This window comes from Lemur catta, chromosome 15 (genome assembly GCF_020740605.2).
Source record: "Lemur catta isolate mLemCat1 chromosome 15, mLemCat1.pri, whole genome shotgun sequence".
NCBI lineage: Eukaryota > Metazoa > Chordata > Mammalia > Primates > Lemuridae > Lemur > Lemur catta.
The window spans coordinates 774474-790861 of NC_059142.1; the positions used below are offsets into that span (position 1 = coordinate 774474).

Below are 16388 nucleotides of genomic sequence, written 5' to 3' on the forward strand. Positions count from 1 at the left end.
TCTGGAGAAAGAGTCCTGGGCTCCAGAACTCCCCATGTGGTCCCAAATGGTGACTCCGTGACTGCGAGACCCGGCCTCCTTATCCTCCCCTGTCCCTGAACAGTGCCTTAGCAGTGCTGGCCTTGGGAACGACAAGGCCAGGGAGAGCCAGGAGACTGCTTCTGGGCAGAGTCTGGCCCAGGAACCACCTTGGATCCAGGCCTGTCCTCCCGGCAAGTGGCAGCACCGCCCTGCAGTGAGGACCAGGGCAGCTTCCATGGTACCTGCTCACTCCACATGCAGCAGCAGCTGCAGCAGAGTCATGGAAAGAGAACAGTGGGAGTTGAAATTCTCATAATTTTAATGGTCAACACCTTCCGCTTGGCTCTGAATGGTACAGTCGAACAATATTCTGAAGCCCCCCCGCAAGCGCATTCACACCCCTCAGTAGCCTTTGCTGCCATCAACATTCCACTGCCCAGCCAGACCTCTGCAGCCCCAGAGCCCCCTTCTTGGGTTATGGAAATCCATGTCTTAGTGTAATGAGTTGAAAAAACCCTTGGTACACCCGTGATCTGTGTTATTTTTTAAAAAATAACAAATATAAACCAAACACCTTCCCAGGCTCCTCTGCCTCGCAGAGCACAAAATGTTACTGTGGCGATCTGAATACTATGTTGTCTCTTGTCGCTGGATGGTTCTGGTTCTCTCCCGCTCTACTGAAATCATACAGCATAGAGTTCGTAAATCTTCTTTACACAGTACACCAGGGCGGCCAGTGCTATCGTGTTGTGCAGTCTCTTTCTGTGCAGGTCGTCCTTCCGGACCAGCACCACGGGGGTGGAGGAGGTGAGCGTGTGCAGGGGCAGGCGGGACAGTTTATAGGCATCGTACTCCACTTGGTACTTGCAGCAAGGGTCAAACTGCCAGGAGATTCCGTAGAGGGTGCAGCAGGCCAGGCTCAGCACACCAGCAGGCAGGGAGATGTAGTGGGAGTAATCGAGGGGCAGCGCCAGCGGGGTGAAGAGGCAGGCGGTGCCCGCCAGCACAGCCGTCTTGTGCAGGCAGTTGCCCACGGTGATCCAGCGCGCTGTCTCGTCGCCGATGCGCGTAGGCTCGATCACAATGTACTTGTACTGGGCTTCCAAAGCCTGCTCCAGCTCGTACTCAAACTGGTCTTGGGCATTCTCCCCATTGTAGATCTCGTGCACGATGTAGCAGTCTGTGGCCGACAAACTCACCCTTTGGATCGGGGGGCGGGGGGAGACAAGACAGACTGTCAGGCTGAGAACACTTAACTGGGTTTCCTTAAGCTGCTGGGGCGAGGCTGAGCCTCAGACTCGACAGAAAGCCTGTGTTCTGGAGGAATGTCTCACTTACGTTTTTATCTCCTTTAAACCCAACACACAAGATAATCAGCAAAGATTTTTCCTCTGAAAGAATAAAATAGTAAAATATAAAAACACATAGAAAAAGGAATGCCTCTTGTCTAAGAAGATGACAAATTATAATCTGTACCCAGCCTGGTGGTTAGCCTAGTGCACTGGACCAAGAGATCTGTGGGTCAGCAACGGAGCCCGCAGGGGAACGAGCAATTTCAGCACAGAACCACACGAACACGCACACAGCGGCAGCGCAAGGTCGACAGGCTGGGAGCTGCTCTTGGCTAACAGGGCAAGTACAGAAGGAGGATTCTTCGGTGAAAACCGACAGACCCCTGGGACAGGTAATGCCAAACAGCCTGGCCTTTGCACAGTTCACAGACAGACATCCTGAGCCTGCAGAATAAAAGGCAGAAAAGGACAGCTTCGTCTGACAGCAAACCACACTGCTCTGGCCCTCAGTGCTCTCCCCAGCTCCTCCCCACGTGGAGACCGGGACGCCAGCCCACTGCACAGGAAAAGCAGCCCTTCACTGAATAGTTAGAGACGTCTCAGGAACAGCAGTGGCTCTCAAATTCAGCAGGCAGGACGGTCACCTGAGGGGCTTCTTGAACATCCAGCCCAGACAGTGCCAGCCATTCTGGCCCTGTAGGCCCAGGGCTCTGATAACTAATAAATGCTGCTTCTCACTCACGTAAAAAACACTGTCCACAGAGACCCACACAAGGGGCTGATCTAGTGCCCAGCCTTCGCCCTGGGACCGGGGATGGATGAGCTGACCTCAACCAGCAAAAGAGGAATCCAGAACCCTCTGGAAGGCTCAGCTCTGCTGTAGGGCCGGACAGCAGCCTGGCCTCAGCTCTGGCAGTGACCATGGGCTGAAGTGGTGTGAATCTTCCCACACCTGTGTCGGGCAGACCTAAACACGGGGTTGTACATCCCTCATCATATTTCCTTTGGCTCGTTTCAACCCATCCAGATCTTTCTGAATCTTCACACTGTCATCCAGCATATACTATTTCTCCTGCTCATCTGCCGAGATGCCTTCTTTATCCAAACCTCTGGAGAGACCCTGCTAGACGGAGCTCTGCAGGATGGGCCGCTTGTTAACCCACACCACTACTGGCCAGGCTGCGCAGAGCCATCTTCTGTCACGTGCCTCAGTGAAAAGCAGCCCTCCCCTCAGCAACCCCCAGAGCCCAGGCTGGTCAGACGCCACCACAAAGGAGACGAGGCCCAGGGACCTGGCGGTCACTGCAGGCTTTGGGACGGTGTGGCAGGCCACACAAGGGTCAACGTGGCCCACCCGCCTGCAGCTCCCACTGTCCTTGACAGGAGCTGGGCTCCTTCAGGGGCCAATGAGAAGCACAGCCCTGTGTACACAGACAGGAAGGCCCAGCCCCACCCGCCCTGGGCACGCACGCTCCAAGTGGCCGTGTGGAGGAACGCCACAGGGAGCTGGGCTCAGAGGTACCTGGTCAGTGACCACAGCACGGTGGGGACTAGTCAAGACGCTGAAAACAAGGTCACCCCCAGAACCTCAGTTTGGCATCAGGTAACCTGGCCCCCTTCAAAGGTGGAAGCAATTCCACATGAAGGGCGTGGAAATCCGATTGTCAGGGGCAAACTTAAAGGAAAAGAGAGGACTGTAGAGTCTGACACCACGGGGACCCCTTCCCATTGCTGCTTCCGGGCAGGTCTGGCACCTTCCAAGCTGACTTTCAGCAAACAAATATGCAAACCCAAGAGGCAGGTTTCATTCTGGTTGGAGAAGCAACTGAACTGCTCTCCTGTGGTCGCACTGCAAATCACAGTCCCCGGCAAGGGGCTGACCTGTGCCCCCAAGTGCAGAGGGAGGCGCTCCGCTCCCCGGTGGGAGCCGCTTTCATAAAAGGCACTGGCTTGGACTCAGGCAAGGTGCTCTTTATCGTGGAAAAGTCACTGTAATTAGGCTGGGCTAGGCAAAGCCTCCTAATTAAATCATAGGCCCTAATTAAACTGTGTGCACTGGGGAGAAATCACTTCCCCGGGGGCCAGACAAGAAGCCTCCCAAACATGGGATGTTGCCAGAAGCAGCTCCTGCTGCCGTGCCAGCCACCAGGGGCCGCCTTCCCAGGACGACCGAGCCGTCTCTGCAAGACTGCAGTGCAAGCTTAGGAAATGGGAGGAGGAGGCTCTTCCCTTTAAAGTCCTTTGTGGAGTTTCTCCATTTGGACTTAACGCAGAGGAGAGGTGAGAGGGAGGCCACTTCAGTTGGCACTCCCAACTCCCAAAATTTAGCATTTTAAAAGCCACCTTCAGCAAACAAGCAAACCTGAGGCAGGGGATGAAGGACTGAGGGCTGAGTAACGCAGGGTCACCCTGGAAATGAAAGTCAGTGGTGACAGGCTGGCCCTGACTCCAAGTGTGCGGGGAGGGGCAGGCAGGAGATTGCCTTCGTGGTCAAGTCAGCCAGCCGAGAGAGCCAGAGAGGCCAGAGAAGAACGGGGGACCGGGGGGGCCACGTCATGGACCGATCTGTGCAAGTGAGGAGGAGTCACGCCCGAGTCCGCGTGTGGACTGCCCACGCAAGGTCGGGGGATGCCTCGTGCCGCGCGTCGGAAGCGCTTTCGTCCCTCTGGAACGCTCAGAGGAGAGCAAGGGTGTCAAGGTGGGGTAGCAGAACGTTCTTGCCAAACCCAACTCCACCCTAGTGTCATGCCCTTCTCTGCGCAGGCCAGCAGCCATTCTGCATGTAGTGAAAACACAGTTTGTCCCACTCAGGAAATCCCAGTTGAAACCCCCGGAACTGACTGCTCCATCTTGGAAAGACATCAGTGGGCAGATGCCCACCCCGAGCCCTAGCTGCCTCCCCCTCTGCGAGCCCGGCTGGCACCCACGTCCACTCGGGCCCACCTTCCCTGGCCTCTGCGGGCTCCCTGTGGCTCGCTGGGCAGGCATGGCAGGCGGGGCTCTCTCCTGTCATTTGTCAAGACAGATTAGCGGGTATGTCCCAACTTGCCTGGGAGAGGCCAGTGCCCTCCAGGCTCCCACCTCACTACTGGTGGCAGGTGTGCCTAGCGTCAGCCCCCACAGCACAGGGAGTGACAGTGCGCAGACACGCGGTATTCAACCCTCACTGGGGCCCGAGCGGCCTCTGCCCTCAGCTGCAGGCGCTCTGCGTGAGCGAGCGAGCGAGCGGAGACACGCGTGTGCTCCCAGCGCACCCCTCCCAGGAGACGCCCCAGATCCGCTCCCTCTTCCCGCCAAAGCACTGCCCCGGCTTCCTGGAGCCCAAGTGTCCATGTGGACAGGCCACTCCACTCCTATCTACTATATAAACCAACTATACCCAGTTGAAAACAAAGAGCACAGCCACACTGAAGGAACCTTCCAGCCACCTTCAAACAAAGGCAGTCTCTGAAGTCAGCCCAGCAGGCAATGCCTGGCACAGCTGCCCTGAGATCAGAGACTCACCAATTCTGCTTTTAAAGCCAATTAAGGAAAAGGATTTTCAGTTTCCATTAGGAAAGGATAAAATCTGAAGTCTAGAGAAGTACATTTCCAGGACCTCATAATAATGTACAAGGAAGGAGAGGGCAAGGCTCAAGCCGAAACACAGACGCACACAAAGCCAGAGGGTGGGTCCCTTTGTCAGTCTGCCCCGACCACAGACCAGCCTTAGAACCTGGGCTACCTGAACCCTGGTACACAGAAGCAGATTTTTTAAAAAGTAAAATGTGGCTCATGCTGGTAGCCCCAGCTACTTGGGAGGCTTACGCTGGAGGGTGGCTTGAGCCCAGGAGTTTCAGGTTACAGTGAGCTGTGATCCCACCACTGTACTCCAGGCTGGGTGACAGAGCAAGACCCTGACTCTTAAAAAAACAAAACAAACAAACAAAAGAAACGTAAAAAGTAATAACTAGTTAGAATCTTTCAAGCTCTGTGCTTCCTAAGGGACTGTATTTTTGCTTTTCATTGCAGGCGTGAAATGACCAATAAGAGAACATATTAAAAAAGAGCACTGACACAGGAGGCAAGTCTCCAAGAAACCAAGTTAAGGGGAAAAGGCAAGGTACAGAACAATGTTTGCAGTATGCTATCTGTAGTATATTTCTAAAAAAGCATCTACTGCTTTCATATGCGCAGAGCATTTCTGAAAGGACACACAAAGACCTGAGATGCATGACTGTCACTAGAGAGAGACCTGAGTGGCTCAGGAAAGAAAAGGGAGGGAGGAAGCCCCTTTTTACTAATGACTTTTGATCCCTTTGAATTTGGCAGGATCTCTGGCATGTGCTTTTGCAGTGCCAAGGTGGCTTTGCATGCTGAGCCGTTAGCACTGAGGAGCTGGGTGTCAACCTATTCACCTACCTCAGAGGGGGCTGCTGCAGACACTGCCCTGGGAGACCCCACTGTCCCCCTCAGGGTCACAGGCACTTGTGACTGGCATTGTGAGCCTGTCTCCCTTGGCCTTCGGGCCCTCATCTCTCCACCTTGGAGCAGCACTGAATCAGCTCTGGGGGCAGTCGGCAAAGGTCTCCCCTGGGATGCTAGCATTCCAGTAAAAGGTGGCATGATGAAAACTCGGCAGGACAGCCCTGTCTCCCCCCTGGGATCCAGGCACCCTGTCCAAAACCCGGCCATGTGGTCCACCCCGTACCACTGCAAGGCTGGTCTTGAAGGGATCTCAAATGTGGGGCCCCCCAAAGTCTGGAGGCACCTCCCCCAAAGTGAAAAACTGCACAAGAAGGTTCAGAGCAGCACTGCTTGGGGAGAGCGAAAGATGACTGACAAGAGCGCAGAACTGACTCGTGCCCCGACGAGAGGGAGAACAATGAGTTCCAGCAGCCCATGGGAGGGGACGCTGCAACCGGCCTCCTCTCAGAGCCTGATGTGCTGCTGAGGAATGTCAAGTGCAGGCAACCACGCAGGTGGGCGAGGGTGTGGTGGCAGCTCAGGAGCAAGGGGCCTCTGCTGAAGGGGCACATGGACCAAGGTGAAGGCTATTCTCTACTTCTTAGGCTGGGCAGGGAGCACACACATCTATCACTTTGTTTAACTGTGGTAAAAATACACATAAAATTCACCATCTTAACCATGCTTAAGTGTACACTTCTGTTCATCAAGTACGTTCACACTGCCATGCACCCATCACCATGCTCCGTTTCTAAGACTCATCTGCTCAAACTGAAACTCGGTCCCCACTAAGCGCTACCTCCTCCTCCCACCAGCCCCGGCAACCTCCACTCTGCTTCCTGCCTCTAGGGACCTGACTCCTGTGGGGCCTGACACGGTGGGATCATATATGATATTCTCCCTTCTGTGTCTGGCTCGTTTTACTTAGTATGATGTCTTCGAGGTTCATCCACATTGTACCATGTACCAGCATTTTCTTCCTTTTTAAGGTTGGCTCGTATTCCGCTGTATGTGAAACCACATTTTGTCTATCCATTCACCCACACGAATGCTGCCATAAGCATGGGTGTACAGGTATCTGTTTGCATCCCTGCTTTCAGTTCTTCTAGGTATACACTCAGAAGTGGAATTGCTGGATCATATGATAATTCTATTTTTAATTTTTTTGAGGAATCTCCAAACTGTTTTCCATAGCAGCTGCACCATTTACATTTCCACCAACAGTGCACAAGGGTTCCAATTTCTCTCTATATCCTCATAAACACTTGTTATTTTCTGCTTTATGTTTTGTGTTTTTTTAATAGTAGCCATCCTACACGTTTTGATTTGTAATTTTTTTTTTTCTGGGAGACAGAGTCTCGCTGTGTGCCCCTGGCTAGAGTGCAGTGGTATCATCGTAGCTCACTGCAAACTCAAACTCCTGGGTTCAAGTGATCCTCCTACCTCAGCTTCCCAAGTAGTGTGGAACTACAGGTGCATGCTACCACGCCCAGCTAATTTTTCTATTTTTTTGTAGACACAGGGACTTGCTATGTTGCTCAGGCTGGTCTCAAACTACTGACCTCAAGCGATCCTCCTGCCTCGGTTTCCCAAAGTGTTAGGATTACAAGCGTGAGCCAAGCCCGGCCTGATTTTTTTTTTTCTTAATAACAGCTTTGAGACAGAATTCACAGTCCATATAATTCACCCATTTATAGTGGACAATTCAGTGGCTCAGCACTTCCACAGTTATGCAAACACCACCACAACTGCTTTTAGAGCATTTTCACTATCTCAAAAAGAAACCCTGTACCCATTAGCGCTCATACTTTCTCCAACCTTTCCCAGTCCTTGGCAACCACCAATCTGCTTCCTGACTCTATAGATTTGCCAATTCTGGGCATTTCATATAATATGTGGTCTTTGTGACTGGGTTCTTTCATTTAGCATTCTGTTTTTAAAGGTAATCACACTGTAGCATGTTTATTTATTTAGAAGCAGGGTCTCACTATGTTGCCCAGGCTGGAGTGCAGTGGCACAATCATAGCTCACTGCAGCCTCGAAGTCCTGGGCTCAAGCAATCCTCCTGCCTCCAGGCCGAGCAGCTGGGACTGCAGGCACGTGCCACCACCCTGCCCGGCACATTGTAGCAAGTTTATTACCTTTCACATGCTGTAACTTCTGATGTGTTTAACACAGAAGTTTTAAAAATCTAAGACAAGATATATGGGAGGAAAGATCAAAGGTCCTATATGTGAAAAAAGATTAACAGCAGTTTTCTTCAGATGGTGGTCTCACAGGTAACTTTTAAATTTTATTTTTCTTCAAGCTTTTCTGTATTTTTCAAAAAAACAAATAAACATGTTTCTTTTATAATGGGAAAAATAATTATAAACTTTTTCTTGAAAAGAAAAACCCTGGCCGGGCGCGGTGGCTCACGCCTGTAATCCTAGCACTCTTGGAGGCTGAAGCAGGAGGATCGCTCGAGGTCAGGAGTTCGAGACCAGCCTGAACAAGAGTGAGACCCTGTCTCTACTAAAAATAGAAAGAAATTATCTGGCCAACTAAAAATTATATATAGAAAAAATTAGCCAGGCATGGTGGCACATGCCTGTAGTACCAGCTACTCGGGAAGCTGAGGCAGGAGGATCGCCTGAGCCCAGGAGTTTGAGGTTGCTGTGAGCTAGGCTGATGCCACGGCACTCTAGCCTGGGCAACAGAGCCAGACTCTGTCTCAAAAAAAGGAAAAAAAAAGGAAAAATCCTGTTCAACCCTATATCCCTTCAGGTGAAGTGAGAGACACCCTGAGGCCTCCCTTCACTGCCAAGGAGGGCAGGAGGCAGCTCATTTCCTGCTCCAGAACCTTCCTGGTGCCTGTGGAGAAGCCAGAGGGCACCAGCTCCACCCCCCGTCAGCCCCCTCCGGTCTGGGTAAAGGTAGCTTCTCAAGGCTGAGGCTGTCATGCCGGTTTCACACCCCGCAGTCCTGCTGCCAGAGAAGAGGCGGAGGGCAGTGTTATGTCCTTGTTTCCCTCAAGCAAGCACTGGCCAATGTGCCCTGCAAGCCACCGTCTGGTCCTGCTAGACCCAGAAGAACCGAACCTAACCATTGCGGAAGCACTTGCTTTGGGTACCCTTGCTGGTGTGGACCTGGGCTCCCAGACACAAAGGACACAGGAGCCCCCTGAAGGCAGAAGGCAGAGACTGTTTTCATGTTTTCCCCAGCATTGGGCCTGAATGTAACAGGTTCCCAAAAGACATGGGTAGAGGGACGTTTGTAATAAGGGAAAGAAGGAGAGAAACAAATGGCAATTAAGAGGACTGGTGTGGGAAAAACTAAACTGGGTCCATATGTCAGGCTGCTTTTCACTTAATGGACACTGGCGGCCGGCACGGTGGCTCACGCCTGCAATCCCAGCACGCTGGGAGGCTGAGGCGGGAGGATCGTTTGAGCTCAGAAGTCCGAGACCAGCCTGAGCAAGAGCGAGAGCAGACCCCGTCTCTACTAAAAATAGAAAGAATTGATCTGGACAACTAAAAATATATACAGAAAAAAATTAGCCGGGCATGGTGGCGCATGCCTGTAGTCCCAGCTACTCGGGAGGCTGAGGCAGGAAGATCGCTCGAGCCCAGGAGTCTGAGGTTGCTGTGAGCTAGGCTGATGCCACGGCACTCACTCTAGCCCGGCAACAGAGTAAGACTCTGTCTCGAACAAAAAAAAAAAAGGACACTGGCCCCTTGATTACCTATGCCATATGAGCTGCTAGGCTCAACCTCACCCCCGGGTCTAGGAAAACTAAGAATTGCTTCCTCAGGAACCCAAAGAAAGCAGAAAGATTATGTAGGAAGAGCCTCCGCTACAGCTTTAAAGGCCAGCTAGGACAGCAGGGCACAGGCATACAGCCCTGCATAGCGAGGACGGTTCACAGCAGGCCAAGGAACTTCCACAGGACACCTGACACTTTCATCTGTTTCAGAGGAGACCACGTACAAGGGGACAATTTCCTATTCTGTCCCCTGGTAACTGGGCAGCTCTCCTGCTCTGGGAACACCAACACAGTGCCCCAAGTGTGGGAGTCAAGGGGCTGGGTTCCAGTTCCCTCTCAGTTATTCCTGGCTTCGTGTCCAAGGGCAGAACACCTGGCTACTCCAAGCCAGTTTCCCTCATGTCAAATAGGACCAAAGGCCCTTGCTCTGCCAGAGAACCTCAGTGAAGATGTGACGTGGGCCAGTGTGCAAACTAAAGGTGGCAGTCGCAAAAGCACCACCCCAGTGTAAGGCACATGTGGCTGTTTAAATTGAATTTAATTAAAATTAGATAGAAGAAAAAGCTCGGTTCCTCAGACATGCTAGCCACACTGTAAGGGCTTGACAGCCACAGGTACCTAATGGCTGCCTAACGGACAGCAGGGAGCCAGAACTTTTCTGTCGTGCCAGAAAGTCCTCCCGGACAGCCCTGATCTAAAGAATTGTTATGACTCCTAAATGGTTATTGGCTTTTCCCAAGAACTCTGTGCCCACAAAGTGGCTGCTGGCACTAGGGACAGAACACAGCAGTGGCGGGGAGGCTCCTGGGTGTGCTCGTGGAACGCTGCCCCCGCGCTGCCCTCGCTCACCGACGAGCACTGGAGGGCGGCTCCTCACCTCCCTGGACGGAAGGTCAGCCCTCCCTCCACATCCACAGACTGGGTGTAAATCCTCTATCCGCTCTTCTCGCCCCGACCTGGAGGAAAGAAAAGTCCCTCCACACACAAGAGCAAGAATGGGAGTCTTTTGGGAGAAATTAAACTTCCCTAAACCCTAAGAGTCTAAAAGGGAAGGATCAGATCAGAAAAGGGACCCAACACCCCGGAAACATGAGCGAACCTGCCCACAGGCTGTGGCCCCTCTGTCCAGCTGGATGAGCCTCCAGCAGCCACCAGGGACCAGGGACATCTGAGTTCACAGATATGAGGAGAGGTCCTGGGGAATAAAGCAGGTGTGGGAAGACCTGGAAGTAATCCCATGGAACTGCCTGCCTAAAAAATGCTGGGGCAGACAGCCGCACAGGCCAGGGGAAGGGAAGGCCACAAAAAAAACCTTAATCCTAAAACCTGAACGTTTAGTTCAGTGTGCCTGGCCCTCTGAACGCCCCGGGCTGCCTTGCATCGTGACCAGAAGCAGATCAAGCACATCTTCACGAGATTATAAAACAGGAACTCAGAGCACACGGCTATACTCACATTCCAACAATCACGGAGAAGAGCTCACGGAGGCCCAGGGGCCCTGAGAGAGTGAAGCCAAGCAGCCCAAGTAAGACAGGCGGGGCTGGCTGTCTGTGAGCGGGTCCGGCCGGCACACGGTGGCAGAATACAGATACCTGCACCGTGCTTTCCTAGATGGGCAAGTGTGTCTCAAAGACGCCGACGGGATAAGTGGCAATCTGTCTGATGTGCTCGCTGCCAGTGTGCTGAATTTTGGACAAGAATTCAGGTTACAGCTCAGAGTCTGATGTTCTTCATTACAAACACTGTTGATTCCCTAGATTTAATGGAGTGGAGAGAAAAGTCAACATGCAAGCAGCTATCATTTTGCTATTTCCACCCCTCCTATTTTAGTTGAAACTGGCCCTGTCTATAACAATAGAACTTTCTGCAACGATGGAAATGTTCTTATCCGTGCTGTCCAACATGGTAGCCACCAGCCAGAGTGGCTGCCAAGCACTTGAAATGTGGCTGGTGAGACTGAAAGGCTGAATTTTTCATTTATTTAATTTTAATTACATTAAATTTAATTGCCACATGTGGCTAATGGCTACTGAGTTGCTCTGTGAATTCAGCCCTAATTATAGAGCTGTGGTTCTAGACTCAAGAACAAAGTAAATCAAGAACCCACACACTGGTACTCTGTGGACCACCAGACAGCTAAATACAGACAGCTGCAGGCAGTAACACCTGCAGACAATCTGGCACCAGGCCTTTAAGAACAAAGCATGCTTCAGAGGTGGCAGCCGCTGGCAAATCTGGCAAGTTTGCCCAGAGTGTCAATCTGTTCCAGCTCCTGCCCCAATCCAAAAACAGTTTCCTTCAGTTTCTGCATAAAGCAGATGCTAACCAGGTACGTGCAGCAATTCAGGAAAATGCTCTTATAATGGTGGAGTAGAGATTTCAGTCAGCACAAATGTGACATGGAACAAAGTCATTTAAGAGAGCCGTAAACAGCCTACTTCGGTCATAAGAGCCAATAATACACTCAGAGCTCATAATCTGTGGTGCTGGGCCCTCAGTTAATCCAGCCTGCTCCACCTGAACAGTCACCACCAACTGACAGGAATGGAGGGACACCCAGAAGTCAGCTAGCTAGCCTGGCAGCAGGGTTATGTTTCCATCCTTGGCTCAGCGCTGAAACACCTTAGGGAAGCTGGGCTTGGGGAAACAACTCTTCCAACACACTCTGGCTAGGGCCTTACGGCAGAAGCAAGCAGAGGAGTAACCTCCAGCCTCCACGTTATCTGGAAGGAGGGGAAATGGTGACACCCCAACCACAAAACCAGATGCCCCATTCCTGGCTGACACACAGCATCTGCATGCGTGAGTAGAGCCTTCAGTTCCAGGCCAAAGGTTGCAAACTGAACACCTACAGAGATCAGGCAGGTAAGTGCAGTGAGACAAGCTGTCAGGTGAGGAACCATGAACTGGGCAGCACTGCCCTGACCAAAAAGTGTCAACTACTACCTGGCTTTTCAGGGAGCATTTTATGTGAAATCTCTTGGCAGCTAATTTAAGTTGTCTTAAAAACTATTGAGGCTTAACAACCGAGGACTGGATTCAGCCTATGGGCTGCTGGTTTGGAAACTCCATTTGGAATTAACACTTGTCTCAAGCCAAAGCAAAAATAATTCCCAATATCTATTTTCTTAGATCAAAAAAAGCTTAACCTACACTGGCAGGCCTCCTGTTCCATGTCTGGGGCATCTCTATTTGGCTTTTTTGGGTTGTTTTAAATCCAACGAGAGGGGGCATGTTTCCCTCTGTTACTGAGTTCTCTAAACAGGTTATTTCCTATTACCGAAGGATTAATGTTTGCATTAAAGATATTGAAAATGTTTGCTAGTTTTTAAGGGCATCTGGAAACCATTGAGATAATTTCTTTAAATGGTCTAATCTAAGAAATAACAGGCAGGAGTTAGAAAAACAAAAATAGGTTTGCCACTGCTTTTCCAAGGAAGAGGAAATGCAGAATGGACAATGTTGGATAACTCTGAGCTCAAGAATAAAATGCAGGCTAAAGGATTCTATCACAACTGCCAAATAAGAAGAATTTTCTGGGCTGGGAAAGCCATCTGCAGACAACAGCAATGAACATCGGATGGAATCAGTCAAAGAGAAAGAATAATGCAGAATAGTTGTGAAAGAAAGAGAACTTTCCTGTTTGACAATCCTCCCCCAAAGGAGAGGAAACAACCTTTCCTTTCTCGCTAACCTCTGCTTGACCAATCAAGCCTTAGCAGAATGGATAGGACGGTTTAATCCAGGTGGCTCCATTAACCTACATCCTCTCCCAAACTTCTAGTGGCTGAACAGCTTCCAGCGGCTACTATTCGCTGAAACTGCTTTCCAAAAGCAAAAACTTGCAAATTCAACGCGGAACACGGAAACTAATCTCACCTTTCAGAAATCAGTTACCCAAATCGAGGTCCACCTTGGAAGAAACACGCTCCTAGCTCCCTGCCATACATCATCCATTAGGAAAGGTCACTTTAAAGGACTTCCACGGCAGGAGCGCTTCCAGAGACCCTTCGGAAGTCGTAAGAACGCCCCTGAGAAAGCGGCCGGCTCTCGGCCGGGGACTGGCGAGGGCTGACGCTGCCCCGGTCAGCGTGCAGGTCGCGCCGCCCTCCCGCAGCCGCGCTCCGTGAAGGCTGCCCCTTCGCTCCCGGCCACGTCGGGGCTGCGGCCGCGATGGCCGTGCGCGTGGCCGGCGGGAAGCGAGCTTCCGAGGCCACCCGGCCCGGGAACAGCCAGGCGGGTCCCTGGGGCCTGCGGGGGGTGCCCGGTCCCCTCGGCGCGGCCGGGCCTGGCCCCCGCCCCGCACGGCCGCGGCCCGCCTCGCCGGCCCCGCGGCCGCCCCGTCCCCTGATCGCGGCGCTCGGCGGAGGCCGCTCCGGCCCGCTCCCACCGGATCCCGGCTCCTTCCGGACCGGCACCCCGTGCGCCCGGCGCGGGCCGAGGGAGCCCGGGGGCCCCAGGCGGGAGGGCGCCGCGGCCCCGGGAGGTCCGCCGGGCTCCCCCGCTCCCGAGCCGCCCGCCCGCGGAGCGGCGCGTCCCTGGCCCTCACCTCTCGCGGGCGCCGCCGCCGCCGCCGCCCGGGCCCAGACGCCTCCTTCCCCAAGCGGCCATCTTGGAGACACTCCGCTCGCTCAGCCTCGCGCCCAGGCGGCCTCGGGAGGGCGGGCGCGCCGAAGGGAAATGTAGTCCGGGCCGCAGCTCCGTGCGGCGGGGCGGGCGCGAGCGGGGCCCGGCGGAACTACGGCGCCCACAGTGCAGCGCGCCGCGCCCGGCCGGCCGGGTCCCCTGCGCGGGAGGCCAGGGCCGTCCCGGGGCAGGGCACCTTCGCAGAAACGGGAGTCCCCGCGGTTCGCGGCCCGCGAGTGTCGGGCGCCCACCGCCGCTACGCCCGAGGGTCCCGGGAGCCAGCGGCCGGAGGGGAGCGGAGAGGGGAGCGCCTACAACTCCCAGAGCGCCGCGCGCGAGACGGCCCTGCCCCGCCGCCCCGGCCCGCTAAGGTCGTCAGGGGCGGGCAGCGTCGCCTGGGCCCTCCTCGGAGGCAGCCGCTGCTCCCGCCGCAGCCCCCCAAATTCTGTGGACTCCGGGGATACTTTGGAGGCCGAGACACACGCGGTCCCTACTGCCACAGAGGGCCCCGCTTGCAGGTGCTCGGACGAGGGAGTCTGAAAGCAAAGAGAAATAGCTACAATATATGATAATTGCTGTGGAGGAAATAGGTTTCTGCGGTGGAGAAAAGTTTTAGACAGGGCCACTACATTCAGTCCCTGCCACACACCACTCTCCTGCCCTGGCTGCAGTGACGAGGACATAATCTCATACGTCAGCTCTTTGAAGGAAAATGCAGGGCAAATCATCCCACCTGATGAGAAGCCTGCCCAGGACCTGGCATTCCCCCGTCTGGACACCGCTGTAAAGAGTCAAGGTTAACCAGAACCCAGAGACGCAGATGCTGCTGCCTCAGACCTGTGGGCTATTTGGGGGCATCTCTTACAGTTTGTGAACTTCTGAGTCCCTCTCCTGCTCCCTCAGACAACGTTGCTACACATATTAGTTGGTCTCGTAAATATTTGATCAAAACCAACATGGAAATCTCCAAATTCAGAGCCGGGATGTAGAGGCCCAGCCCCTGTGCTTCACACTCAGGTTTGGTGCAACTCAGAAGCCACAGGAGGACGGCTGGCAGGTGGAGAGGTGACTCTATCATCTGGAAGATTCCTCTGGGTTTCCTTACAGCTCACATTCTACTAGTTTTAGCTGCTTAAAATCCTCTCACAATCCCTCATCACCTGCCTGTATAACTCAGGCACAATCTAGAAGGCCTTCTTTAGTTTGGAAATTGTCTGCCTCTCCATCTTCAACTTACTCCCTTCCCACCGCCTCCAACTTGCCAGGCTAGTGCATTCAGAGGATTTGTGGGCCCACACGTGTTCCATGCTTTGCCTAACATGCTTTTCCTCCTGACCACCTTTTATGCTTCAGGACCTGGACCTGTCTGGTCTATTCTATGTTTTAAGTGATCTAATTCTTGATCTTCACAGCAACCCTATGAAAGTGATAATGTTGTTATCAACATTCTCAGGCCAGGTGGAATTGCTCACGCCCACAATACCAACACTTTCGGAGGCTGAGGTGGGAAAATCATTTGAGGCCAGGAGTTTGAGACCAGCCTGGGCAACACAGTGAGACTCTGTTTCTACAATAAATAGAATTAGCTGGGCATGGTGGTGTGCACCTGTAGTCCCAGCTACTCGGGAGGCTGAGGCAGGAGGATCGCTTGAGCCCAGGAGTCTGAGGTTGCTGTGAGCTGTGGCACCCCTGCACTCTAGCCCGGGCAACAGAGTGAGACCCTGTCTCTAAAAACAAAACAAAGCAAAACAAACAAACAAACAAAAATCCCTTAATTTGTAAACAAGCAAACCAAGTTACGGAGGACCCAAGTGATTTGCCAAGGTCACACTGCCTGCCAGGAGTGGCACTAGGATTTGAACTCAGGCTGTCCAGTTGCAGATTACACTATGCCATTGTGCCTCTCAGGAAGAGCTCCGGAAGCACGTTTCAAGTGAGTGTCTAGTGCACAGGGTAAATGTAAATGTTCACACAACTGTGAGCCTAGGATGATCTTCGTGTCTCTCCAGGTCTTTCACTCTCTCCTTAACTTCTTTCTTTATTTCTATATTTTTTAGAGATAGGGTCTTGTTCTGTCACCCAGGCTAGAGTGCAGTGGGCTGGTCATAGCTCACTGTAGCCTTGAACCCCTGCCTCGGCCTCCCTAGTAGCTGGGACCGCAGGTGCATGTCACTATGCCCGGCTAATTGTTTTTTGTTTTTTGTTTTTTAATTTTTTGTAGAGACGGGGTCTTGGTGTGTTGCCCAGGCTGGACTTGA

General features: G+C 52.9%; 1 protein-coding gene across 3 annotated transcripts; it reads right to left on the reverse strand.

The window, feature by feature from the left end:
- Window positions 1–322: 322 nt before the first annotated feature.
- Window positions 323–14289, reverse strand: TMEM11 (transmembrane protein 11). 3 transcript variants are annotated; one of them, XM_045569413.1, is made up of 3 exons: window positions 14054–14141; window positions 10960–11257; window positions 323–1221 (listed from the first exon to the last, which is right to left on the reverse strand). In XM_045569413.1, coding segments are annotated over exons 2-3 (519 nt in total). In that variant the 5' UTR covers window positions 10962–11257; window positions 14054–14141; the 3' UTR covers window positions 323–704. The 3 variants fall into 3 exon arrangements, with proteins under 3 accessions (XP_045425369.1, XP_045425368.1, XP_045425367.1); XM_045569412.1 differs by lacking the exon at window positions 14054–14141 and adding an exon at window positions 13384–13506; XM_045569411.1 differs by lacking the exon at window positions 10960–11257 and having other exon boundaries at window positions 14054–14289.
- Between the last annotated feature and the right edge of the window lie 2099 nt (window positions 14290–16388).